This window comes from Girardinichthys multiradiatus, chromosome 2, assembly GCF_021462225.1.
Source record: "Girardinichthys multiradiatus isolate DD_20200921_A chromosome 2, DD_fGirMul_XY1, whole genome shotgun sequence".
NCBI lineage: Eukaryota > Metazoa > Chordata > Actinopteri > Cyprinodontiformes > Goodeidae > Girardinichthys > Girardinichthys multiradiatus.
The window spans coordinates 13,667,631-13,694,569 of NC_061795.1; the positions used below are offsets into that span (position 1 = coordinate 13,667,631).

Below are 26,939 nucleotides of genomic sequence, written 5' to 3' on the forward strand. Positions count from 1 at the left end.
TCAACTCAGTAATTATATTTTCTGTTTTGAAATAAAAGTAGAACCCTGCTTTGCAGCCACTGCTCTCTCACGTGTCACCTCTGCTTTTAGTGGAGATAATTAATGACAGCTCATGACAGGAATGCTGGAAAAATATTTTTCAATAGTGTTTTAAATTTTCATATATAAAAGTTATTTAAGAAAAAATGGCAATCAGCTCAAATCTGTATCAGCGGGTAATAGCTTTACACAAACCCATGATTGGATATCAGCCACAGAATCTCAATTCTCAGGAGCTCACGACATGTCAACCCCCCACACATCTGCCACTACTTTTCTGGGACGGCAGAGATATACGCTTTTAATTACGTTTCTCTTGCTTTCTGGCAAATGGACCAGAATAAAAGGCACCGATATTTGGCCGAAGGCTCCAGAAACACCAGATTCATTAGAGAACTTTATGACCAGCAGCTTTCCTGTCTGTTTCCATGGGGGAGTTTCTAAAACATACGAGAACAATCAGGTGAGCTCCGTCTGCCTCGTCTGTGGGAGCAGAAGAGCCATCAGCCCTCCTGTCAACAGCAGAGCAGACACCAGCAGGATGGGCACGGTGCAGTTGGAGTCCACCATCTTTCCGAAGGCCACGTTGCCCATGATGGCTGCCACTCGGCCCACTCCAGTGAAGAAGCCCAGGGCAGAGGACCTGGGAGGAGAACAAGTAGCGGCTGAAACCATGTGAGCTGCTTATTCATTCCATTCATCTGGATTTTTTTTTTTTTTGCTTCATTTTAGAAAGTGAAACACTTTTTAGGCGTCACATCTTCAATATATAATTTATTCTTTAAATCTTTCAGCAGTTGGTTGAATTTCAGTTTCTGAACTGGTTACCGTAGCTGGGTCGGGTAGAGCTCAGTTCCCACCACGTCCAGAGCGTTCCAGGCGATCACCGAAACTCCGCTGAAGATGCAGGACAGACCCAGACTCTGGGCTTTGGTCTGAACCATGTAGATGAGGAAGACGCTCAGACTGGACATGATCAGGCTGCAGGCTGGACGGCGTAGCAGAGAGGGAGAGGTTAATGTGTTTGCTCATGTTGCGACCAGTGCACCAGATGCTACAAAGTGAGGTGACTGAAGCAGAAGGCTACCGTGCCAGTGCAAACTGAAAGGCAATAAATATGGTTCCCCAGGTTTTCCTTAGAAAGCACAAAGGCTACAATCCAAACAGACTCACAAAGCAGAGTTTTCCCCCCTGTGCTGTCCATAATGAGGATGGTGAAGATGTTGCCTGGCAGGTTCGATGCAGCAATTATGAAGCCCTCCATGTACACTGTTAGGTGTAGAAAACATGTGTCAGAAGATCAGAAAGGACAGAGAGAGGCAACACCTAGAAGGATAAAATTGGTGATACTTCTTGGAATATTCCCAAAAAATAAAACTTAATACACGCCCCCTTTTTAAACAAATACAGTTATGCACATTTTTTGGGGGGGAATATATGTACAGTGCTCTCCAGCAGTTTTTTTATTTTATTTTGTTTTGCAGCACTAGTGACCTTTATTTTTAGCATTTTCTGAAAGTAGACAGACAGGAAATGGGGGCAGAGAGAAAGGGAAGACATGTGGCAAATGTCGCCGGGGCCGGGAATCAAACCCTTGACAGTCGCGTCAAAAACTGAAGCCTCTGTATATGGGTCACACGACTAACCCCTTAGGCCATCAGTGCCGTACCTGCTCTCTAGCAGTTTTGTATCAAGTTCTTAAATGATTTCCTTTAAGTTCTGGTTTATGAAGATCAACACGATTATGTCTACAAGCCTATGCATATTCTGCAAAAACAGAAATTTGTATCTCTCTACCAGGGCTGCAAAAATGAAAATGAATGAGTCACTCTGTTGTTACAGCCCATGTTTGGGAGTTCTTGCAGCTTGCTCTTGACAAATGTTCCAGACAGAACCTTTTCCTTGTGTTCGGGAAATGTTCTAGAATTTTAACCTCTGTTTCCACTGCATCTATCAGAGGTACAAATAAAAACAGCCACAAGGGGCCCAGCTTGTCTGAATCCTGACCTCTGGACATTTGTTGCATGTCTTTTCCCCCTCACTCTCTTACCCTTTCCTGTCTGTATACTGTGAATAAGTGCCACTAATCCCCTGAAAAAAATTTGAAACAAACAAAAAAAAAAAACACACACAAGCTCAATGAATATTTGTTGTGAACAGATTTTAAGTTTAAGTCCACAATTTACATAAATGGAACCCCACTTGAAATGCACACACCAAACAGCAGAGCGGGTAAGAGGATAAAGGTTCAAGGTAGCAATAAAGAAGACTGCCTTAAGAGCACACCTGCTGTCTTGACTGGGTAACAACTTTGGTTGTTGAATGGAGACGGGAGGGACACGTTGGCACAGGGAGAGCCGCCGCTGCTTTCAACTCGAGCGAAAAGCTCTGGAAACCACATCCACAGTCCATAGTAGCTACACAAAACAAGAGGTGTTAGCAGTGAGCCAGCACTCTGTCCAACCAGAAGTAAAACTGGACTTAGTCATTGTTCAAAATCCTGCTTTGTTGTGATCAGGGGAGCATGTTTTAGCACAGCATTAGCCGTTAAGTAGAATATCTGGCGGTAGAAGATAAAAACCCTTCCAAGTGTTATCTCTTGCACCGGTTTGTAGTTGTAGAGCAGCCAGCTGTAGATTTAGCAGCAGACTATGTTGTTTCCAAATGTGTTTTATTCACTCTGGGCTGCATGAAAAAAACCATAAAAGAAGTCCAGGACAAGAGAAAAATGACTTTTCTCACCCAAAGGAGATGCAGTAGAAGATGATGAGCAGGACGAAGCTCCTGGCTTTGACAGAACCACTGAACATCTGTTTAATAGGAAGCAAACCCTGCAAGTTCAATTAAAATAATTAATAACAAAAGATAAAGTGAACAACAAATTCACAGGACTAATAATTCATGAGTCTCAGTGCTGGCAGCAGTTGGTTTACACAAACATGAGTGTATTTTAGTGGGATTTATGTTACAGACAAACATAAATTACAACATGATTTTAATAATGGCAAAAAATGGTTTTGTTTTTTAACAAATAAAATCTTTGTATCCCCTTTACTCTGATTCCCTCTAATTAAAACCCACTGCTATCAATCTCCTTCAAAAGTCATTGAATTCGTTAACAGAATACACTTGTGTATAATTTAATCTCATTCTAACCCCAGCTGTGTGAGGCTGAAAACTAACCCTGTTCATTATCCTAAACACACCATCTTCACTGTGAAAAATGGTGGTGGCAGGATCATGCTGTGGTAACGATTTTCTTCAACAGGAACAGGACATTTGTTCTGAGTTGACTGAGTTGGTCTGTTATAAAAAATCCTAATAAAATACATTTGGGTTTGTTGTTTATATTGACAGTTGTTAGATTAAGAAATTAAAAGAAATTGATGCCTTTACGTGACAGGATTTCTGAACAAAAATAGAGCTTTTATTGCTATGATTTACATTTTCCTTACAAAATGTCTAAACTCACAGTTAAGAAACATGAAGAAGTTGGATTGAAATTATTTGTAGAATGTTACCTGTTTTAAAACACTTATAGGAAATGTTCTCTTTTTATCCTGAGATCTGATCTCTTCGATTTCCCCTTGTTGCTTGGAATTTGTACACAAAGCAAATTCCTACAGACAGACAGTGAATGCACAGAGAGCGAAATTGAGTTTACAGAAATAGGTTTTGAACTGTACAAGTCAACTGCTGCTTACCGGAAAATCCTTTTCTATTCCCTTCATGTTCAGGTCAAACATCTGTCTGAAAACAAGAATTGCCTCTTTCTCCCGACCAGCCTGGAAAAGACCAGGAACAAGCGTCAAAGACGTCAATCCATCAGAGAAACGCAACTGTTTATCTGCCCTTTCAGTACCTCCATGAGGAACTTTGGGCTCTCGGGCATGAGGAACTTGAAGAGGACGGCTGAGGAGATGCTGGGAACTGAGCACAGCACCACAAACAGCCTCCAGCTCTGGAAGTCTAATGTTCCCAGAGAGAAATGTGCCCAGGTTCTTGGAATCACTAACCAGGCCAGACCTGCAGAAAAAAAAACACAGTAGAAACTGATGAAAAGGGAACAAAACTAATTTCCTTTTGTATGTGTTTTACTGACGCCACCTGAAAATGTTCCGCTATCATTCCAATATTTATCCAGGTAAGTCATTCTGTTGGCATCACAACCTCTGAACAGGTTTTCTCACCAGAGAATTTCAGATAGAAATCAGCCATCTTTAGTGCTTGTATTGGCAATGTTTTTTTCCTTCAATATGACTCATTCTTCTGAACCTTTTTTATTTTGTTTTTATTTGTTCATCCTGATCCAGTTTATTGTTCCCACCTGCAGCCAGGATGTTTCCTGCCATCCAGAAGGTGGCCAGAGCGCTGATCATTGCCCCTCTCCTCAGGCGGGGCATGAACTCTGAGAAGTAGGAAAAGATGACAGGGATAGACCCGCCGACCCTACAGAGAACATAGGAGATTACATTACAAAGCATTAGTCTAAAGGTGGACATATGGGCCGAACCACACTACTTCCTCGATGCGCATTTGAACACATTAATGGAGCTTTGAACCTTTTCTGCAGTTTGACTTTTCTATTTTTTTCAGAAAGTGCTAGAGATGCACCAAGAAATGCTCTAGGCGTGACCCTTGTCACTGAAAGAAGAGGACTCACAGTTAGCTATTTCTGGTATCAGCGAGATGTTTAGAAGGACATCAGAGGATGCTGGCTCCAACAGAGAGCTAGACCTCTGTGGGTGCTGGATCACTTTGCTACTTCAACTTTTCCTTTATCAGTTTGGGTCATTTTATTTCCAGATACAAAAAGGAGCTGTCTGCTACAGGAAATTCATTTATACTCGCCTTAGGGACATTTTGTCGAACCGGTAAAGGACTGAATTGATCGGGAGCCATCGGTACCATGAAAGCTGCCCAGAGAACAGCAAAATAGCTCATTTTAATTCTGAGTTTAGGTGAAGGGAATACATATACAGTTAGCAATGCTAAACAGGCTAATTGTGCTAATCACTAATAAAAGATGCTAAAGTAAAAAGTTTAAAATATAAACCCCAAACATTTTTTCTTCACCACTTTACAGCAACTGCTCTCTCATAAACATGGTGGGACATCACCTCTGTTCCCCTCTGAGCCTGATATAAACACCGCCCACAGCAGGGAGGCTTAATAATAGTCTTAAAAAATATATGGATCAGCTCAAATCATTATTGGCTTGACCAAAAAACTAAAATTGGTAAGCAGCCACAAATCTGTGATGAGTGCATTTCCATGAAGAACCCTGTAGGAACAAAAGGATGAACAGACCAGACGTCATTGATGTGTGAAATGAATCCTATGCTCACCCAATGCCGCTGATGAACCGTAGCAGCAGGAAGAGCCAGAACCATGGAGCCATGCTGGCCAGACCTCCAAACAGCCCATTTACAGTCAGCGACACCACCAAGACCTTTCGCCGCCCCCTCTGGTCAGCGAGGTATCCCCACATGTAGCCACCAACCATCATTCCTACAGACATCAAAACATCATGATGGTACAGTTACAAATCTGCAACACAGGTCCAGTTGTTGCTGATAATTTCTAACTTTATTTGCTTTAATAGTTCAAGTCAAGTCCAATTAAGTACAAATTTGTGAGTTTTAAATGAACTGGTTAAAACTTATTTGGCATCCCCACTCATCTACAGAGGCTTTTATGTTCCATTGTTTTTTCAAAAAACTTTAATAAGATGAGGATTATTTTCTGGAAATGAAAGGAGTATTTAAAAATAAAGTACAAGTTAAAGCTGTGTTACTGTTACTGCAACTCTCAGAAGCATAGCTGCTAAAACCCATAAAAATAAACTCCTTAAGACATAGAATCTCTGTAACATAAAAAGATATTGACCCACGTTCAAACTTCCGAGGGACTCCAGTCTAAGGTGGAATATCATAGTCGAAAAGGTGCTGACTGCACGTGTTGGGGGGCTTTGCTTGGCCCTCCCTATTTGTCAAGAACGGAAATATAACACCATTGTTTTAATTTCTGAGAAATCTTCCAAATGTAAACATTTAGGGTAGTACCAGATGTTGGGACGAGTTAGTTACAGATAAAATAGATGTGAGTCAGGTCGAAAACTCAGCTTTTAATTGAAGAAACTCATTAATTTGGACATATCATTTGCATGATGATGGTTGTTGGAGTCATCCATTTCGGTCGCACAATTGAACATGCGCAGCTCTGAATCCGAGTGGTGTTTTGTTATTGGACTTCTGTGCTAGTCACGGATTGTCCATAACGAACACCATGTTCAAACATAAGGGTGTCCATCAGTGCACTTGGCACCAGGACACCCTAGGCAGGAGGTCGATGATCGACTTTGTTGTCGTATCATCAGACCTTCGGCCACATGTTTTGGCCACTCGGGTGAAGAGAAGGGCTGAGCTGTCCACTGATAACCAACTGGTGGTGAGTTGGATCCGCTGGAGGAGGAGAAAGCCAGACAGACTTGGCAGGCCCAAGCGCATAGTGAGGGTCTGCTGGGAACGCCTGGCGGAGCCCTCGGCCAGGGATGTATTCAACTCCCACCTCCGGGAGAGCTTCGACCAGATCCCAGGGGATGTTGGAGACATAGAGTCCGAGTGGACCATGTTCTCCGCATCTATTGTCGATGCTGCTGCCCATAGCTGCGGCCGTAAGGTCTGCGGTGCCTGTCGTGGCAGCAATCCCAGAACCCGGTGGTGGACACCGGCAGTAAGGGATGCTGTTAAGCTGAAGAAAGAGTCCTATCGGCTGTGGTTGGCTTGTGGGACTCCTGAGGCGGCTGACGGGTACCGTGAGGCCAAGCGTGCTGCGGCCCGGGCTGTGGCAGAGGCAAAAACTCGGGCCTGGGAAGAGTTCGGTGAGGCCATGGAGAAGGACTACCGGTTGGCCTCGAAGCGATTCTGGCAAACCGTCCGGCGCCTCAGGAGGGGGAAGCAGTGCTTTGCCAACACTGTTTATAGTGGGGGCGGGGGACTGCTGACCTCGACTGAGGACATTATCGGGCGGTGGAAGGAGTACTTCGAGGATCTCCTCAATCCTGCCATCACGCATTCCGTGGTGGAAACAGAGGCTGGGGACTCGGGGTTGGACTCTTTCATCACCCAGGCTGAAGTCACCGAGGTGGTTAAAAAGCTCCACGGTGGCAAGGCTTCGGGGGTGGATGAGATCCGCCCTGAGTACCTCAAGTCTCTGGATGTTGTAGGGCTGTCATGGTTGACACGCCTCTTCAACATTGCGTGGCGGTCGGGGACAGTGCCTCTGGACTGGCAGACTGGGGTGGTGGTCCCCCTTTATAAGAAGGGGGACCGGAGGGTGTGTTCCAACTACAGGGGGATCACACTCCTCAGCCTCCCTGGTAAGGCCTACGCCAGGGTATTGGAGAGGAGAGTCCGACCGATAGTCGAACCTCGGCTTCAGGAGGAGCAGTGTGGTTTTCGTCCCGGCCATGGAACACTGGACCAGCTCTATACCCTCTACAGGGTGCTCGAGGGTTCATGGGAGTTTGCCCAACCGGTTCACATGTGTTTTGTGGACCTGGAGAAGGCATTCGACTGTGTCCCTCGTGATGCCCTGTGGGGGGTGCTCCAGGAGTATGGAATCGGGAGCCATTTATTAGGGGCCATCCGGTCCCTGTACGAGCAGAGCAAGAGTTTGGTCCGCATTGCCGGCACTAAGTCGGACCTGTTCCCAGTGCATGTTGGACTCTGGCAGGGCTGCCCTTTGTCACCGGTCCTGTTCATAACTTTTATGGACAGGATTTCTAGACGCAGCCAAGGGCCGGAGGGGGTCTGGTTTGGGGACCAGTGGATTTCGTCTCTTCTTTTTGGAGATGACGTGGTCCTGCTGGCCCCCTCTAGCCAAGACCTACAGCATGCGCTGTGGCGGTTCGCAGCCGAGTGTGAAGCGGCTGGGATGAGGATCAGCTCCTCCAAGTCCGAGGCCATGGTACTCGACCGGAAAAGGGTGGCTTGTCCTCTTCAGGTTGGAGGGGAGTTCCTGCCTCAAGTGGAGGAGTTTAAGTATCTCGGGGTCTTGTTCACGAGTGAGGGAAGAATGGAGCGGGAGATCGACAGACGGATCGGTGCGGCTGCCACAGTAATGGGGGCGCTGTGCCGGTCCATTGTGGTGAAGAGAGAACTGAGCCGAAAAGCGAAGCTCTCAATTTACTGGTCGGTCTACATTCCTACCCTCACCTATGGCCATGAACTTTGGGTCATGACCGAAAGAACGAGATCCCGGATACAAGCGGCTGAAATGAGCTTCCTCCGTAGGGTGGCCGGGCATTCCCTTAGAGATAGGGTGAGGAGCTCGGCCATCCGGGAGGGGCTCGGAGTAGAGCCGCTTCTCCTCCACATCGAGAGGAGCCAGTTGAGGTGGCTCAGGCATCTATACCAGATGCCTCCTGGACGCCTTCCTCGGGAGGTGTTCCAGGCACGTCCCACCGGGAAGAAGCCCAGGGGACGGCCCAGGACACGCTGGAGGGACTATGTCTCTCGGCTGGCCTGGGAACGCCTTGGGCTCCCCCTGGAGGAACTGGAGGAGGTGTCTGGAGAGAGGGACGTCTGGGGATCTCTGCTGAGTCTGCTGCCCCCGCAACCCGGTCCCGGATAAGCGGAAGACGAGTACTCTGAACATTCCTGAATGTAATTGTGAAATTAGACCATGTAACAGTTTATCTCTATATATATGTTTATTAAGGACTTCTTTGTTGTATTTTGTTAGAGGAAGGCTGATTTTGACACACTTTTTTCCTAATATTTCAATAAAAATACTCCTTAATAAAAAAAAAATCTAATTTGGTTTTATATTCTCAAGAAACAAGGAGTTTGGTACAAAAATTAAGCATTTGTCCAAACATTTCTACTGTGAGCAGCAGTTAAAAGTTAATAAAGAACAATGTTCAAACAAGACTGGAGGTTGAAAAAAAAAAAGCATTGTGTGTTTTGCCACACCTGTTGCACAATTCAAATAATAAATCAATAAAGAGTGAAACAGTGAAAAAGCCCCTGGTGAACTCAGAGCTTCCGTCTGTTTGTTTAGTGAGATCTTCAATTCACCGCTTGTTATAACAAAGCAGCACCTGAAACAACCGCTCAGACTGATACATAAATTGCTGATTGTTGGATTTATTCAACGTTTTACCGAGGAAAATACTGGCCGTGAGCAGGCCCATGTCCGAGGAACTCAGCAGCAGATCGCAGCGCGCTGTTGGTAGCAGAAAGGACACGCAGAGGATCTCCACGGCGTCGCTGGCGTTGGCCCAGCCGCACACCACCAGCAGGAGCCAGTGGAACAAACCAAAACCTGAGAGTAAAACCAGGGCAAACAGGGAACAAGCAAAAAGAGATGTTAGCCAATAAAGGCTCACCCAGAAGCTATAAGAGGTTTTCTTTTTCTTTACTGGTTCAAAAAGAACACAGTCAGCAAACATTTCTGTATTAAACACATGAGAGTCATGGGATCAAACCCAAGGAATTTTACTAAAGACAAAAAAGTTGTTTTGTTTCCAGAAGCTTAAATATGGCACATTCTTACAGCACAAAACAAGTCTGGTAAGGTTTCAGTTTTTGCCTGTGATGAAAGAAAACCACAGATTACCTGCTTGTTCGACCGCTTCCTCGTAAGTGAGTCTTTTTGTTGCGCTCCATCCAGCTTCATCAGTGATGCCTGAGACCCTTCTGTCAAAAATGACCTCACCTGTGGATCAGCAACATACCACTTTTTTTTTTTTTTTTTTTACTTTTACAGTAAATAAAACCTGCAAATGACCAGATTTAAGGAACTAAATGATAAATGACTTCAGCTCTATAATAATTACATTAAGCGAACACGATTTATTAATAAAGTTTCCTATTTTGTTAGTTGGATTTTATGTGTCAGCCCAGTACACAAAAGTGAATAAAGATCAAAAGCAAGAAAACTAACATTGGTTACCACCATGAACACACCATCCAAAGACAGGGGCAGAGGGTCACCAGCCAGAGTGACAATGAAGGTGTTTAGATCAGACATATTCATGTGTTAGAAGGGGGAGTTAAAGGCCAGACCCGAATCTAATTCACAATTTGTGGCAACACATGTAAATCGATTCTTACAGAGGATCTTCACCCAGTCTGACTGAACTTGAGCTATTTTGCAAAGAAGAATGGATGAAGAAGCTAGACGCCAAAAGATGTGCAGGAAAACATTTCAGCAAAGGGTGATTCCAAAACGTTTTTCCTCTGGGGGGGATGAATACAAATGTGAATACACTTCACAATTATGTGTTGGTCCATTGCATAACATCCAAAATAATTAACTGCAGTTTGTGGTTGGAAAGCAACGCACTGTCAAATAGTTCGATTTGTAGTAATACTTATGCAAAAGCACTGAAGTGGCCAGCTCATGTGAATGTTAATTATTAACTGTTTGAAAACAAAGAAATGTAATTAAATACATTTTTTATAATTAAATAAAATTACAAGCAAAACATATTGTGCCTGTTTTCCATTTACTGTGCATTTATTATTAAGAAGTAACAAAATAAATAATTTTTCTAAGTGCATATATGCAAGAAACAAAATGGAAAATTACATTAATCATATAGAATCTCGCTAGATCATATGGGTTTTTTGTGAACATGTACTTGAAAACATAAACTTGCAGGTTATCTGTGTTTTCTCCCCATAGTAACAATAGTCATTTCAAATAGTATTTTGTTCTTTGCAGCCTTTTTTTGCATCCTCACTGGTCACCCCTTACAAAACTTTCTCACTTCAGCTTTAATAGAGATGGAGGTCCTCATTTCTCTCCAGATCTCAATTTTAGACTTTTTAAGTACATGTTCGTTGCTAATGTACAAATTACTCTTTTTTTTTTTTTTTTACTAATCATTGTATTTTACCATAATGCTGTGAACATTTCTCCTATCCATCCCTTGGTAAAGCTTGATGGTGAAATGACGGAGCCCCTGATTTACCTTCATCTGAGTCCAGCTCGGTTGGACCCAGGTGATCTCCGCTGAGGAGCGGCCGTCGCGCCTCCTGATCTCCACCGTTAGTGTTTCTGGACATTCTGACCCCTGACAGCCAATGGTCTTCGTGGCTATGTGGGTGGATTAGTTCTCTTTAGCCGCAGCTGTGCGTGGGTCCCACAACACCTGAGCCTAGCGGCTGGCTAACGCTGGAGCTAACCTGTCTGAGAAGAAGAAGAAGAAGAAGGAGGAGGACCAGGAAGTAAAAAGACAGCGGCAGTTTACACGTTCTGAGCGCCGCGTCTCTGCTCCTCCTGCTCGGTGTGGTTAAACAGCAGACAGCGGGGCTGAACTCGAAGCACAGAAGGCGGTGCGACGGTGCTTTGGCCTCGGTGTGAGCGGCTAACTTACGGCGACACACAAACAAACGGCTTGTGGAAGCAGAGGAGGTAGTGTTACCTCCCCTTTGGGTTTTTAAAAATTATATAGAGCGAAGATGGCGACCGGCTCAGAGCGCAGTCCTCCTCCGTTCCCGGATTCCGAGGACCAAGATGCTCTGGATTCTGAAGAAGTCCGAGCCCGGGACAGCGACGAGGACGACGGGGAGGAACTTTTCTTGAGCGCGGTAGGTTTCCTTGGAGCCGACGCTCCTTGCGATAAGGCTAGCTGATATCAACAGGGAGTTAACGAAGGGAGCTAACGGGGGGCTTTCTGGAAAAGTTTAAGGTGTTGCTGACCGACATTTATCAACTCAGTCCTTCTGGAAAAATATTTAGCGTTAACACGGAACACTCTCTGGTAAAATTAGACTCACAACGGCCTCCGTAACTTCAATATAATGTGTTTGGTGCAGGAACTTTCTCCTACCTGCCCCCAAAAAGCTCGTAGTTGCATCAAATTGAACGCAACAGCGTCTTCCTAAAAGTTTCATATTATCCGGGATTTGACCTGCAGGCCATATCACTGTAAACTTCGCATGTGGTAACTGATTTTTTATTTTTATTTTTTACCTCCCCAAACACTTCCACTATCAACCGTGAACTTGCAGCGAGCCTGGTTAGGGTGTGCAGGCTTCCAGGCCGTATTCGTGGGCAAGGTTAGCTAGAGCCCCGGGGTGACAGCCTGCAGAACAGTCTGTGCTTCGGCTGACTGGTGTTTGAGAGAGGGTTATTCGCATATTTGTTCGGAGGTTAAATTCAGTTTCCAGGGAGGATTGTGAAGCTGGCTCACTCTTTCTCCTGTCATGTGAGGACGCCGTGGTCACATGGTCAGAACCCGGATGTTTTCTCGCAGTCAAAGTTCAGAGGAGAAACTGGAAAGTTGCTGCCTATGCAGAGTTTGACTCATCCCTGCAGGGAGGACAGCAGTCAGCATCTTTGGATGTTTCAGTTAGACCTCCTAGTTCAAATCCAGTTTGTACATGGGGACAGTCTATGTTGATCTGCTGCTGCAACGACACCCAAGGCATTAATTGTGACTGTCAGTTTCCCAGGGGCATTTAGTGTGGTTCTCTTGGTTTTTTTTTAAATTATTATTTCCTGTCTGCAGCTGCACAAACCCTCTTAACAAACATTTCACAAAAAACCGAGCATCACGATCAATGAAGAAACCAGATTGGATTTCACATCTGCTGTGTGTGTTTAGCTTATTTTAAAACGCAACATTTTTGAGGTGGATAATTACTGAGTTCTTCTCCATGAGTAAATTTGGTTAATTTAAGTATGATTCTATGTTCCTACTATGCTCTGGATTTATTGTGTTAGGCGGTCCTCAACTCAAGCTTTGAATGTCCGTCAAGTAAAAGAACTATTGCACTGTGATTACCTCTGTTTGTCTATTTTACTGTAGTGGCTAGCAAACAATTATTATTACAATTTTTTTTTTACAGCCCTTGAACTTTTCCACACGTCACATTACTACCACATTTGCGTATTTTATTGGGACCAGTCAGTACTTTGTAGAACCACCTTTCACTTTAATTTCAGCTGCGAGTCTTTTGGGGTATGTCTCAACCAGCTCTACAGGGAGCGAAACCTTTGTTCATTTTCATTTGAAAAATAGCTCAAGCTGTTTACAAGGCTGGACTTTGACTGAAAAAGTGTGGCATATTGTACTCAGACCCCTTTACTCTGATTCCCCCAAATAAAATGCAGTACTACAACTAGCTGCCTTCAAAAGTCACTAAATTAGTAATCAGAGTCCACTTGTGTGCAGTATAATCTCACTATAAATACAGCTGTTCTGGGAAGACCCAAGACAGTTCAGTGATAAAATTGCAGAGTAGTTTAAAGCAGGTTATAAAACCATGTCCCAACCTCCAGCTCAGTCGGACGTCTTTTTTTTAAGCTGCTAACAGGATTTTTCTTTAAGGATTAAGTTAGAGCAGCACTACTTCAACACATCTTCACTCAAGTAAAAATAAAGAACTAACTCAATAGTAAAAAAGATATTTGGTAAAAAGACTACTCAAGTACTGAGGGACTCTAATATTTAGAAATTATATAATGACTCAGACAGTTATATGCTATTTCTGGTATTTTTAATACAAAAATAAGAAAATAGGAATAAATACAATCATTGCAAAATAACAAACTCAGACAGAAGAAACAGTTTTTAAATCGGGGTTTTGTAACATAAAACAAATGGAACCAGTACCTATAGTAGGTAATGTATGTTAGAACAGGTGTGTACTGTTTACTGTATATTCGCTTGACCTCCAAATGGCTCAGCAGGACCAGCAGATAGAAGATAACATTAAAACCATGAAGCTTGTGTAGAAACAAGACGTCTCTCTTTAAAGTAATCTGTGTGTGTGTGTTTATGTGTGTCTGCTGCATCTCTTTGGATAAAATGAGCTTGTTCTTCATTCAGCGAGGAAGAGCAGCCAGAACGTTTACTCAAATAATAGTAGCTATATTTTATAATAATATTGCTTCATAATAATTAAGTAAAGATAAAAAGTATGACGCAGTAAAATACTGCCATAAGTCCTTTTTCTTTTCTTTTTTTTTTTTTTTTTTTCAAAGAAGTTACTCAAGTAAATGTAACTAACTACTACCCACCGTTACATGTAGACCAAAAAGTTCACCGTTGGTTTCTTCTGACCAGAGCATGTTCTTCCACATAATTGCAGTGTCTGATTCTTGGACTGTGACTAATTATAGTAAAACTCGACTCCTTTTGACTTTTTTTTTTTTTTTTTTGCAACTCTTCTATTGGCTAATAGCCGTCCTGCCATCAGATTATACCACGTGAGCTGCGGCCCACATCTCCTCCAGAGTTATTGTGAGTCTCTGGGCTGCTTCTCTGATTGAGGCGAGGTTGAACAAAGCTCTGCGAGATGTTCATAACGTGCAATATTGTTTAAGAACCGAATCCAGCTTTAAACCGCTCCACAACTTTCTCCCTGACCTCACCACTATGTTCCTCGGCCTTCGTGATCCTGTGTGTTCAACCATGTTCTCTGACGGACCTCTGAGACCTTCACAGAATAGCAGGATTAGGTAACTTAGGCAGCAGTTTGCACTGGATTTTCTTTAGTGGTACCCGCGTAAAGGGGACTGGCGACAATTGCATGCCACCCTTTTCAGGTTTTTATTTGTAAAACATTTTCAACCATGCATCATTTTCCTTCCAGTCCATTAATATGCTCTACTTTGTGTGGTTCTGTAACATAATAAAATACTTCTGCAATCCACTGTATAAACTTTTAAAGCACGAGGTGTGGAATGTGCTGCAGCATCTGTTCAGTCAGGGTTTATGGGCTTCTAAGTATTGCTTTTGTTGTTCCAAGTTGATGGTGGCTTATAATAAAAGCAGTAATAATAATGCCTCTCCTGTGTCTCCAGACCAATACTCCCATGGCCAAAAAGGAGAACACGTCTGCACCTGCCAGTCACTCCGTTGACCTCATGAGTGACCCTTTGATTGAGCCCCTCAGCAGCCAAACAGAAAACAAATCCCCCTCCGAGCTTTTTGAGGACCTAACAAACGACATAAACATCACAGCAGAAGGTGCCAGTACAGCAGAGAACCCTTTTGGTGAGGCCTCGGATGATTTTGTTGACATTCTGGGAAGCAAAGCTCCAGAGGAAGTAGATGTTACTGTTGAAGCAACAGCAGATAAGGGTGACGTGAGCGGTGGTGCAACGGAATTATTTGGTGATGGAAAAACGAGAAGTGCTGTACAGGAACCAACTTCCACTGCTCCAGTTATGGACCTCAGCGACAATTTGTCAGCCAGCGCCTTACAGCTGCCACCTGGCAGTGCAAAAATCCCCAACCCTCTGGTGGACCTCCTGGGGGATTCTCCTGCCGCATCTGATGCCCAAAAACCCAGCGGGGCAGTGACTGACCTCTTTGACGATGAGGGAAGCGACATTTTCACCGGACCCCTGCCTAGTAAATCCGCCAAGCAGCCTCAGAAAAGCCTCTTTGGCGAAGCCAACGAGGACCTGTTCGGTGAGCCCCTGGGGGCTGTCTCAAAGAAAGCCACCAGTAAGGAGCAGAAGGAGAAACCCGCCAGAGCTGCAGCTGCTGGGGGGCACCATTCAGGTGGAAACCCTGCAGAGCCTGGTGACATCTTCTCCGAGGTGGCAGTCAGCGCATTGCCAAACGCCAGAAACACCAGAACCAATGGAGTCCACTCTGAAGAGGACTCTGATATATTTGGTGGTGGGTTGACGCTTTTTATTCCACTATTATGATTTTATTTTCCTTGTAAGCTTGTAAAGATCAAACTTCAAAGCTAGTTTTCTTCTGGTTTTTCCTCCTTTCCAACAGAAGCCACAGTGGAGCTTTCTCTGGACAGTCCGAGGAACGAGAGAAGGAAAGAGGCGACGACCAAACCTGCTTCTGCCTCCACGTCTGTGTCAGCCAGCCTTGCCAAGCCACAGTCGGCTGCTCTGGAAGAGGTTTAAACAACTTTTATTTATTCATATTTATTTATATTACTACAGAACCTTAGCAAACCTTATAAACAGATGGCCAGTCAAGGGTCCTTCTAGCCACTGTGGTTTGTTTAACATCTCTTCTTAGCACAATTTCCTGTTGGAGAAGGAAGCAGGTGTTGTCACATTTCACTCTTTCTGTCTGATATTTGTTTCAGCTGGAAGAGGAAGAGGAACTTGAAGATAAAGTTGACATTTTTGTCTCCGTCAAAGACCCTGAAAAAATAGGTGAGGCAAAGCAGTAAAACAAATAGCCGGGCTCAGTTTGTTTGATTTAAAATAGTCGGGATTTACCAGTTGGAGTTTGTGATCTTGTTTTCCAGGGGATGGGATGAACGCCTACATGGCTTATAAAGTATCAACACAGGTATGCAATAAGAACTGAAAATCCTGTCATTACAGAAGCTAAATAGAATGTTTTCTCTCTTTAAATATGAGGAAATTATCTAACGATGTGGCAAGAAAGGATATTGATTATGTCTAAGTCTGAGATTACCATTTCTACCCTAAAAAAAACTAAATCCACTGATGTATTTATAGCACAAGCTGTAAAACCCTGCCTCTTTCAGACCACTCTGCCCATGTTCCGCAACAAAACTTTTACCGTGAGGCGACGCTTCAGCGACTTCCTCGGCCTCTACGAGAAGCTGTCCGAAAAACATGGACCAAACGGATTGATTGTGCCTCCGCCTCCAGAAAAAAGCCTCCTAGGTGGGGTTAACCCTCCACTCTCCCAAATTTATCTCAATGTTTAAATTCAAGCTTTAGGGAGAATATGCTGCCTTGCACACATTTAACATTTCAGCTTTACCGTACAACCAGAAATTTCAATGTGTTTTATTGGGATTTTTTTCCGTGATTGACCAAAAGCATAGTGCGCAATTGTGAAGTAGAGCAAATCAATAGCTAGTTTTCACAGTCAAACAAACAAAAAATAAAACTGATGGGCCTTCAGCCTACCTGAATAAATGCTGCATAAAACCAACCTCGACAATCTAGGGACAGGAATTCTTTTTCCATTTTTCCAACTTATCTGAAGCTTAGTCAAATTTGGTGGAGGGCACCTGGGCACAGCAATTTGCCTCAGAGTTTGGTTTGGGCTTTGACTAGGCCATTAGATGGAAATAAAAATGTTGTGATCCAAACCAACTCAAGTAAATTATAGCAGGTTTTCTTCCAGGATTTCCCAGTAAATACCTCCATCTGTGTTCTCATCACCAGCCTCACCATCTGCATTGTAGAAGGGCATCCCCACAGCATGATGCTGCCACCACCATGTTAAATGGTGGGGAGGGTGAGCTAAGGGGGATATTTTTCCACAATTCTTAATGTAAGGTTAAAACACACAGGTGAACTCTATTTACTAGTCAGGTGACATCTGCAGACTATTGGATGCAGTTGATTTTATTTAGGGGTATCAAAGTAAAGGGGGCTGATTGTTTATCACATAAAATGCCAATAAAACACATCGACATTTTGTGGTTGTAACTCGACATTGTGAGAAGCCGCTCCAGAGGTATGAATACTTGTTTTCTGGCGCAGGGATGACAAAAATGAAGGTAGGAAAGGAAGATTCCTCATCAGCAGACTTCCTTGAAAGGAGAAGAGGTGCTTTGGAAAGGTATGAGAGACTGACTGCATGGATGTTGAAAGGAAATCAAGTAATGCAATATTTTAGCAGGATTTTGTCATTTCTTTAGAATGCAATTCAGGATATTGAGTCTTCTTGTTTTCACAGGTATCTCCAGAGAGTGGTGAATCACCCAATGCTTCTACAAGATCCTGATGTCAGGGAGTTTCTGGAGAAGGAGGAAGTAAGCAACATCTTTAAGTCACTGCACCTCATACTGAAATATTGCGTGATTAAAAACAATTATTAGTCTGGTGTGTTAATTTACTCCCTTTTAGCTCGCAATGATGGCTTTATTTTTCTGAGGCTTTGATGATATTATGACTTGTTTTCAGTTGCCCAGAGCTGTCAGCACCCATGCGCTGAGCGGGGCTGGATTCCTTAAAATGCTCAACAAAGCAACAGATGCCGTCAGTAAAATGACCATCAAGATGAACGAGTCGGATGTGGTGAGTTCAGCCATGAACATGGCCTCCTGATCCTGACATTTGTTCCCCCATGATTTCCTTTTCCTCCCAGGAGGTTTGGATTGTGGAAATCCTTCCATGTTTATTTTAAAGCGCAAAAAGTATCTGGTTCTGAACGTAAAGATTAGGTCATTTTGCATCAAATATTTATGCAACTTTGACCAACAAGAAATAAAGGACTGCTGTCTTATTGTTCTCAAGAAAGTTTTCCAAAGTGATCCAGAAGACATTCTTCCACAACAAGAATCTAAAAACGGGTTTTAACAGGAATACTCCCATCCTGATTCAATGAGAAGATTTACAGGTGCCTGTCAATACGTTAGAATATTATCAATTTATCCACATTTAGTTGTCATATTTGTTTGTTTATGACAGTCGTTCAGGTTTACAGGTTTGGTCAGAAGGTAACATGTATATCATGGGTGTTCTTTCCAAGGTGGTAGGATAAGACAGCAAATAACTTCAGTGAATCTTGATAATAAGACTTGGATTCTCAAACCCAAACATGGTCAGAATTACACATACACACAAGCACAAGGATAAACATATCCCTCCACTAATATTTTATCACAACACCCCTTAGCACATAGCACCTTGGTGCTTTTGTAGCCATTAAGACGCTTCTGAGCAGTTCTCCTGGCAGAGCCTAATGTTGGCCCGCTTCATCCAGTTCAGTTATGTATTTGGGATTACTGTTCTGTTGGAACACCGGATCTCAGTTTCAAACATGTAGCTGCTGATTTGAGGTGAAGTTGAAGAATTTGGAGGTCTTCCTCATTAATGTGTAATTCATCTGTACCAGGAGTCGCCCACTGCATGATGCTGCCTCCACCATGCTTCACAGATAACAGTGGTCTTCAGTCTGAAAGCCTTACCTCAAGTCCTTGTAGCCAAATGGTCTCGTCCATGCATAAAAATGTGTTTTTCTTGCAGTGGTTTGAGGAGAAACTGCAGGAGGTGGAATCTGCAGATCAGCAGTTTAGGAAGCTCCACGCGCTGGTTGAGTCGCTCGTCATTCACAGAAAAGGTAATGCGATACATTTTCACTAGCAGTCCATCATATTCCAATATCTTTGTCTTATGCAGTTCAATTATTTCAAGTCCAATCCCCCAATAAAAGAAGTTATCGCATAAGACTTAAATGTTCACTTTATCTTCTGCCATGTGTGTTTCAACCTGTTTCAACGCACAGCTCTGTTCCCTTTGTTCCATTCTGATGCCGGAGTGTAACTGTAACATGGTTCCTTCTGTGTTCGTCTTCCTCCTCCTCCAGAGTTGTCACTAAGCACAGCAAGCTTTGCCAAGAGCGCGGCCATGCTGGGCAGCGCAGAGGACAACACCGCTCTGTCCCGAGCCCTCTCTCAGCTGGCGGAGGTGGAGGACAAGATCGAGCAGCTACACCAGGATCAAGCTGCAAACGACACCTTCAGCTTTGCAGAACTGATCGCAGATTTCATCCGCCTGCTGGGAGCAGTCAGGGTACGTCCAGAACTATTACAGAAAACACAGAACACATTGCTGTAAGACGGAGCCAGAGGTAAACCTGCGTGTGTTTGCTGCCCGCAGGGAACATTTGATCAGCGGATGAAGGCCTGGCAGCGCTGGCAGGACGCTCAGACCATCCTGCAGAAGAAGAGAGAGATGGAGGCCAAGCTGCTGTGGGCCAACAAGCCGGACAAGCTGCAGCTGGCCAAGGACGAAATCACTGAGGTACAACATGGTATATGTTGGAATATGTTGTTTATTATTGAGCCGAATGTTGCGTTAAAAGAACAGGTTCACACTTGATTTCTCCATTTCTCCCTGAGAACAGTGGGAGGCCAAAGTGACTCAGTATGAGACAGACTTTGAGAAAGTTTCTACAACTGTGCGCAAGGAAGTAATCCGCTTCGAGGTACGACTTTTATCTAAACTCTATGCCCCGTGTCAGTTAAACATGTTGAGGATAATAATCCCTTTTTTAAAATCGTTCTAACAGAAAGAAAAGACGAAGAATTTCAAGAGACAGATAATTGAATATCTGGAGTCTCTGCTTCAGTCTCAGCAACAGGTGAGTCTGTCTCCAGTTAGAGGTTTATATCCACTCATCACGGCCATGATTTTCAAAGCCATCTGCGCGTTTCAACACAGTTTTACCCAAGTAATTTCAATTTGTCGGGTCCACACTTTCCCGGGTAAAAGGTCGGCGACGGGCGCACCGCTGGTGGTGTAGGGGTTAAACACGCGACCATATATAGAGGCTTCAGTCCTCAATCAGGCAGCCCGGGTTCGAGTCCTGGACTCGGCTACCTTTGTCGATTGTCTCCCCCTCTCTCTGCCCCTCTTTCCTGTCTGCCTACTGTTGAAAAATGAAAAATAAAGGCCTCTAGTGCTGAAAAAATATTTTAAAAAATAAAAGACTGTGACACGGAAAACAAAATTGCCCCAAAAGAAATCTTATTACCCGCTGGACTGAAGGTGTAGTGCTTTTTTTTTCACAACTTCCCATCAGCCATTAGGCTGATTTAAAAACGTTTTCCGCAGCCTTTCAGAGCAGCGATAACAAAAAGCACACAGATTACGTGGTATTCCTTTTACCCGGGTAAAAAAAAAAGTGGAAAAGGGGCTATTGTCATACTCATTGTGGACCATAGACTCTTTATTGAATTTTAAAAACAGGAATTGGGTGCACAAATTTAGATGTATTCATTTTTTTTCTATAATCAACAAAGGGTCAGAATTCCACCTACAGGCTCAGATATATTCATACACCACTACTAATATTGCCAACTGTGAAAGAAGCCCCGCTTCTGTAAAAAAAAAGAACAGCATTTTTACCATGTGACAAGCATGGTGGTGGCAGCATTATGCTATGAGTTTGTTTTCCTTCTAGACGAAAAACAACCTGCAAATTTCACCTCAACAATTAGACAGTCGAACCTGAACACAATAAGGCAGAGCAGTTTATGCATGGATAAAGCAGGTTAATTATGGGTTTTTGGAACGGCTCTGACCCCAAATATACAGAAAATTTGAAGGATGTTCAAAAGCTGGATTTTTGTTTAAAAACAAAACAAAGTAAACTGAACTCTACCATTTGCCAAGAAGAAGGATCAAAGAAGCTTGTTGTTGGCTCCAGAGTTTGGGGTTGAGGTAACTTCCTAAGGAAAATTTAAGCACATATTACTGGAAGTTCATCTATATATTTGAACCTGTTTATATAATTTGTGAAGATTAGAGAAAATCCACAGTACATTTAGACTTGTGCACAAAATTCTTGTTTTTCAAATAATCGAATATGCACGTCGTATCATCATTCAACAGAGTTGAAAGGCATGATTAAAAGTTTACAAATGAGGAATTAATGGCCACGATGGGTGTATGTAAACGTCTGACAGTAATTGTACCCAATGAAAGCTGAAAGTACAGTGAAGGGTGCAGGTTAAAATGCAGGTGTTGGAAAATCGGATGCCGAAGATGTAACGCGACAGCTTGGATCTGGCCTGACGACCACGAACCGATAATGTTTTTGTGTCTTTCCAGCTGATCAAGTACTGGGAGGCGTTCCTACCCGAAGCAAAAGCCATTGCCTAGTGGCCCACCCTCCAAACGACAAACAGGCTGCCTTCTTTATACACTTTACCTCTTTTTGCCTTTAAAACAAGAAAACAAATGTGTGCATTGAAAAGAGAAATACAATGAACTTTTTTTTTTCTTTTAAACAATCATCCTTAACATATATCTCTGTATTCTATTGTATTAATAACTGTCAATTTTCATTTACCCTTCCACAATATTTTCTTACTAGAGCAAAGAGTACGAAACGATAGAAATGAAAAGAGAAAAAAATTTAGCCACATGATTCTATTCATTTTTACATGTGAAACTGGAAACAACCGGAGCAGGATGCGCTCAGTAGCGCCCTCTCTGGGTGATGAGGAGCTCCTTCCAATCAGCAGCGTTCAATGTTGCCTCTCTCAACAGAGGTCGCTGCTGCAGAAGGTGGCCAATAGTTTCACTCTGTCTCTTGCTTGTAATAATGATTCAAAAGGGATTAAATAACATTTTTGAGCACTTCTAGCCGCTGGATTATCTTCCTCGAGTACCAGCCAGGTTATTTTTCTTAAGTGGGGGGACAATACGGGTTACATGTCATGTATGTGGGTTCCATGTGTTCAGTGGGATTTAAGTCATGCAAAATCATGTGTCTGTGCCTTTTTATATCTGGATATGATGCCAGTTTGATAGAATTTTGTAAACAGGTGTGAGCCGAGCAGAGGCTTTGTTGCACTTCTAGTAAAGAAAAGAAGAAAAAAAAAACCAAACTGTTCACCTGGGAGTTCTGATTGAAAGTCTGCTGTGTACATGTGAAACAGGTGAGCGTGTCTGAGCTGATGCCATGTCAGAGTCCACCTTGGAGACAGCAATGCTCTTCAGGATCATTCACTTGTTTATGGCAGTCTTAGCAAGTTATTACATGATGCAGTCATGGAAGGAAATGCCTCAAAAGTACCTGGTAGGGAAGCCCGTTTGTCTCTGCTTACAGGGAAATATCTTGGCTCAGTTCTGTTTATTCCTTTTTGCAGTCCTCTATCACACCAGATGGGCTGCTCTCACATGTTACTGTGTCATAAAAAATAAGTCTCACTGGTGGAAACAAATAGAGGCTTCAACGGTAAAAGGGGGAGTTTCTTGGGTGTTTGCAGTGCAGAGACCTCCTCCTCCTGATTGAAAACGTGATCAAAATGCACCAAAATCGAAAGAAAAATCACTTCAAAGTCAGTGATTTGCTGCTTCAGGTTAAATTTCCACTTAGATTTTAGGAAATAAAATTCCAAAAAGTTGAATCATCTGTTACAGATGAAGTTATGGAGGGATTTTTGAATCACTCTTTGCAACACCATAACATTGATGGAGAGTTCTACTTGTTTTCCAGGAGCACATTTTAGTAAAACCGTTCAGATTCAAACCACCAGGAACTGTTTTGATTGCTGTGACAAAATCCAGAGAGAAACAGGACTGGAGCCAAAAGAGTGTTGATTGTCTTTCTCGACTAACAACGTAGGCAATCAGTTATTTAGCTTTTGTTTAGTTCACCATGAAAAAGAATAGGCAATCAGTTGGAGTCAACTGGTCAGGAGGAATGGTGAGGTGTGAAACTGATGGCGCAACTTAACATCATACAGTTCATATAAGGATGTCAAGAACGTAATTTGAAGTATTACCTGGTCCGTGTCACTGCTGTTTCTGCTTTAAAGTCACGTTTCTTCACAGGAAAACTTCGAAGTGACTTTTCTACTATTTTCTCATGGAAGTTCCTGTAATGTCCTGGGATTTCTTTGGTTTATTCTTTTTCTCTTTCAACCTGTAACCCTTTTTTTTTTTACTTACATGTTTTTCCACCACATTACTAAAATTGTCTGAATGGCCTCCCACTCTGTCACTAATGTAATGTCAGGACATAGCACTGTGTCATAGTCCTTTAAAAGCCAATCAATAAAAGTTGCACTGTTAACTCTAGGAAATGTCTTAAAGACAGTCGAGGCTTCATTTTTTATTCCTCTACATGGAGGGTTTCCACAGAACCATCTAGATGTTATAACAGTCTGTGTCCCAAAGATGCTCTGAGAACTTTGAAGCTAAATTTAATGTTGATAAAGATGTGCATAAATCACAATTACTCTCGCTCTCAATTCCAGGAAGGTACCATAGTAGGATGCCAGACACGAAACGTCTACCCTACTAAATATTTCATGGTCAACCGTTGGTGTTATAGCAAAAGGAGAGTGACTGGGAATGAGCTCAGCCACGAACGTAGAGGACCATTTTAAAATCCCAAGCAGGTGTTGAGCATCAGTTGGCAATGTTCTGCAGTCAGCAACTACAGATCTCCAAACTTTATGTGGCCTTTAAATTAGCTCAAGAACAGTGTGTAGAGCACTTCATGGGATAGTTCCCTGGCTAAGCAACTTTGTCTAAACATAGCAAGTGTAAAGTGTCTGGTGCTGAACTCTGAACCAGTGGAGAGGTTGTCACTGAAGTGATGAAGCAGACTTCACTGGTAATCCAACGCACCAGTCTGGGTTTTGCAGTTGCCAGGGTAACATTACAGGTCCTTCTCAAAATATTAGCATATTGTGATAAAGTTCATTATTTTCCATAATGTAATGATGAAAATTTAACATTCATATATTTTAGATTCATTGCACACTAACTGAAATATTTCAGGTCTTTTATTGTCTTAATACGGATGATTTTGGCATACAGCTCATGAAAACCCAAAATTCCTATCTCACAAAATTAGCATATCATTAAAAGGGTCTCTAAACGAGCTATGAACCTAATCATCTGAATTAACGAGTTAACTCTAAACACCTGCAAAAGATTCCTGAGGCCTTTAAAACTCCCAGCCTGGTTCATCACTCAAAACCCCAATCATGGGTAAGACTGCCGACCTGACTGCTGTCCAGAAGGCCACTATTGACACCCTCAAGCAAGAGGGTAAGACACAGAAAGAAATTTCTGAACGAAAAGGCTGTTCCCAGAGTGCTGTATCAAGGCACCTCAGTGGGAAGTCTGTGGGAAGGAAAAAATGTGGCAGAAAACGCTGCACAACGAGAAGAGGTGACCAGACTCTGAGGAAGATTGTGGAGAAGAGCCGATTCCAGACCTTGGGGGACCTGCGGAAGCAGTGGACTGAGTCTGGAGTAGAAACATCCAGAGCCACCGTGCACAGGCGTGTGCAGGAAATGGGCTACAGGTGCCGCATTCCCCAGGTCAAGCCACTTTTGAACCAGAAACAGCGGCAGAAGCGCCTGACTTGGGCTACAGAGAAGCAGCACTGGACTGTTGCTCAGTGGTCCAAAGTACTTTTTTCGGATGAAAGCAAATTCTGCATGTCATTCGGAAATCAAGGTGCCAGAGTCTGGAGGAAGACTGGGGAGAAGGAAATGCCAAAATGCCAGAAATCCAGTGTCAAGTACCCACAGTCAGTGATGGTCTGGGGTGCCGTGTCAGCTGCTGGTGTTGGTCCACTGTGTTTTATCAAGGGCAGGGTCAATGCAGCTAGCTATTGGGAGATTTTGGAGCACTTCATGCTTCTATCTGCTTAAAAGCTTTATGGAGATGAAGATTTCATTTTTCAGCACGACCTGGCACCTGCTCACAGTGCCAAAACCACTGGTAAATGGTTTACTGACCATGGTATCACTGTGCTCAATTGGCCTGCCAACTCTCCTGACCTGAACCCCATAGAGAATCTGTGGGATATTGTGAAGAGAACGTTGAGAGACTCAAGACCCAACACTCTGGATGAGCTAAAGGCTGCTATCGAAGCATCCTGGGCCTCCATAAGACCTCAGCAGTGCCACAGGCTGATTGCCTCCATGCCACGCCGCATTGAAGCAGTCATTTCTGCCAAAGGATTCCCGACCAAGTATTGAGTGCATAACTGTACATGATTATTTGAAGGTTGACGTTTTTTGTATTAAAAACACTTTTCTTTTTTTGGTCGGATGAAATATGCTAATTTTGTGAGATAGGAATTTTGGGTTTTCATGAGCTGTATGCCAAAATCATCCGTATTAAGACAATAAAAGACCTGAAATATTTCAGTTAGTGTGCAATGAATCTAAAATATACGAATGTTAAATTTTCATCATTACATTATGGAAAATAATGAACTTCATCACAATATGCTAATATTTTGAGAAGGACCTGTATTTAGCTGGTGTGGGGCTATTTCTGGAGTTGTGTTCAGGCCCGTTAGTTTCAGTGAAAGGAACAATGAATGCTTCAACACACCCAAGATGTTTTGTCCCAAATTAATGAGAACAGGTTGGGGTTAGCACTTCCTGCAAGCAAGGCCCTCTCAAGTCAGAGTCTGACCATAGAAATGCACTTCTGAAAGAATGGCCAAAGATATCCATAAACAAAGTCCTAATCTTTGTGATAAGTCTTCCCAGAAGAGTTAAAGCTGTTATTGCTGCAAAGGGTTTGGAATAAGATGTGTTCAGGAATGTATTGTGCACCCTGCTTTTTGCAAGGATAAGCAGGTGTAGACAGTGGATGGATGGAGATTACAGTTCTTTGCATAAGAACTCATACCACTTCAACTTTGTTACATTTAGTTAGATAACAATGACATATCCCATGGTATTTGTGCTACTTTGTGTTGGTCTATCACGCAAAATTATTTATCCAGCTACATCTTAAAAATAAACTAAAAATTTACTTAACTGATTGACTTAGTGCCTTAAGGGTGCGAAGAAAAAGATCATTTAAACAGAAACCCTACAACAGAAGGTAAATGAACTATTCTAAAATTTAAAAGAAACCTTAGGCTTAGCGTAAAGTTAGGATGCTAAGCACACACCCCTGAGGCACCAAGATGAAGTTAAAGATTTTTTTAAGGCTCTTCTTATTTGTCCACCTAATACCATATTAACTTTTACATAATTTGAGATCCTCATGGATGGTTCTGATAGATATTCTGTTAGTGGCTGACAGTTTATAGTCAAACTTGTGAACTGTGAAATAAACGGAGGAGAAAAGGTCAGCAGAGTCATTGCGAAGCATTATGATCTTGCATAACTTTAGTGTTATGGTTATATAAATGCTGACAAAACACTTATGTTATGGCAGAAGCAGCTGAAGCCAATGGAAAATGCTTTCCCCCTCTGAAGTGAGTTACCACCTGTTCAAAAAGATTATTGTAAACATGACATTGCTAATAAATCCTTTACAATGTTGAAACATCTGACAGTACGCGAGGCCATCACAATAATATGCATAAATGGTGGTTATTTCTAAGCAAACAGCCTAATACAGCAGCCTCCACCTGTGGGCTAAGGTGTGTAAAAGTCCTTAAATGCAGTCCATCTTATCTTATTGTAGTT

General features: G+C 42.9%; 2 protein-coding genes across 4 annotated transcripts; one reads left to right on the plus strand and one right to left on the minus strand.

Moving 5' to 3' along the window:
- Nucleotides 1-206: 206 nt before the first annotated feature.
- Nucleotides 207-11,153, minus strand: sv2 (synaptic vesicle glycoprotein 2). 3 transcript variants are annotated; one of them, XM_047393243.1, is made up of 13 exons: nt 11,024-11,153; nt 9,664-9,762; nt 9,208-9,369; nt 5,388-5,550; nt 4,367-4,488; nt 3,902-4,065; nt 3,744-3,824; nt 3,561-3,659; nt 2,782-2,849; nt 2,326-2,456; nt 1,213-1,308; nt 868-1,027; nt 207-682 (listed from the first exon to the last, which is right to left on the minus strand). In XM_047393243.1, exons 1-13 carry the CDS (start codon nt 11,115-11,117, stop codon nt 499-501), a joined length of 1,623 nt encoding a protein of 540 aa, XP_047249199.1. In that variant the 5' UTR covers nt 11,118-11,153; the 3' UTR covers nt 207-498. The 3 variants fall into 3 exon arrangements, with proteins under 3 accessions (XP_047249199.1, XP_047249190.1, XP_047249204.1); XM_047393234.1 differs by having other exon boundaries at nt 2,782-2,870; XM_047393248.1 differs by lacking the exon at nt 3,561-3,659 and having other exon boundaries at nt 2,782-2,870.
- Nucleotides 11,154-11,298: 145 nt separating this feature from the next.
- LOC124885040 (sorting nexin-1-like) lies at nt 11,299-23,580 on the plus strand. The gene is made up of 15 exons (XM_047393224.1): nt 11,299-11,642; nt 14,866-15,691; nt 15,800-15,930; nt 16,125-16,194; nt 16,290-16,333; nt 16,536-16,677; nt 17,509-17,587; nt 17,705-17,780; nt 17,932-18,045; nt 18,997-19,090; nt 19,337-19,542; nt 19,630-19,773; nt 19,877-19,957; nt 20,042-20,113; nt 21,586-23,580. The coding sequence occupies exons 1-15, from the start codon at nt 11,514-11,516 to the stop codon at nt 21,634-21,636; spliced, it is 2,259 nt and encodes a 752-aa protein (XP_047249180.1). The 5' UTR covers nt 11,299-11,513; the 3' UTR covers nt 21,637-23,580.
- Nucleotides 23,581-26,939: the final 3,359 nt, after the last annotated feature.

Excerpts from the sequence above, each read along its gene's own strand:
- sv2 (XM_047393234.1), bottom strand. The coding sequence starts at position 11,117 with ATGTCCAGAAACACTAACGGTGGAGATCAGGAGGCGCGACGGCCGCTC. Across the intron at positions 5,551-9,207 it reads CACGGCCAGTATTTTCCTCG|GAATGATGGTTGGTGGCTAC; the intron begins GTAAAACGTTGA and ends TGATGTCTGTAG. Across the intron at positions 3,660-3,743 it reads GAATAGAAAAGGATTTTCCG|GAATTTGCTTTGTGTACAAA; the intron begins GTAAGCAGCAGT and ends GTCTGTCTGTAG.
- LOC124885040 (XM_047393224.1), top strand. The coding sequence starts at position 11,514 with ATGGCGACCGGCTCAGAGCGCAGTCCTCCTCCGTTCCCGGATTCCGAG. Across the intron at positions 11,643-14,865 it reads AGGAACTTTTCTTGAGCGCG|ACCAATACTCCCATGGCCAA; the intron begins GTAGGTTTCCTT and ends CTGTGTCTCCAG. Across the intron at positions 15,931-16,124 it reads AGTCGGCTGCTCTGGAAGAG|CTGGAAGAGGAAGAGGAACT; the intron begins GTTTAAACAACT and ends TATTTGTTTCAG.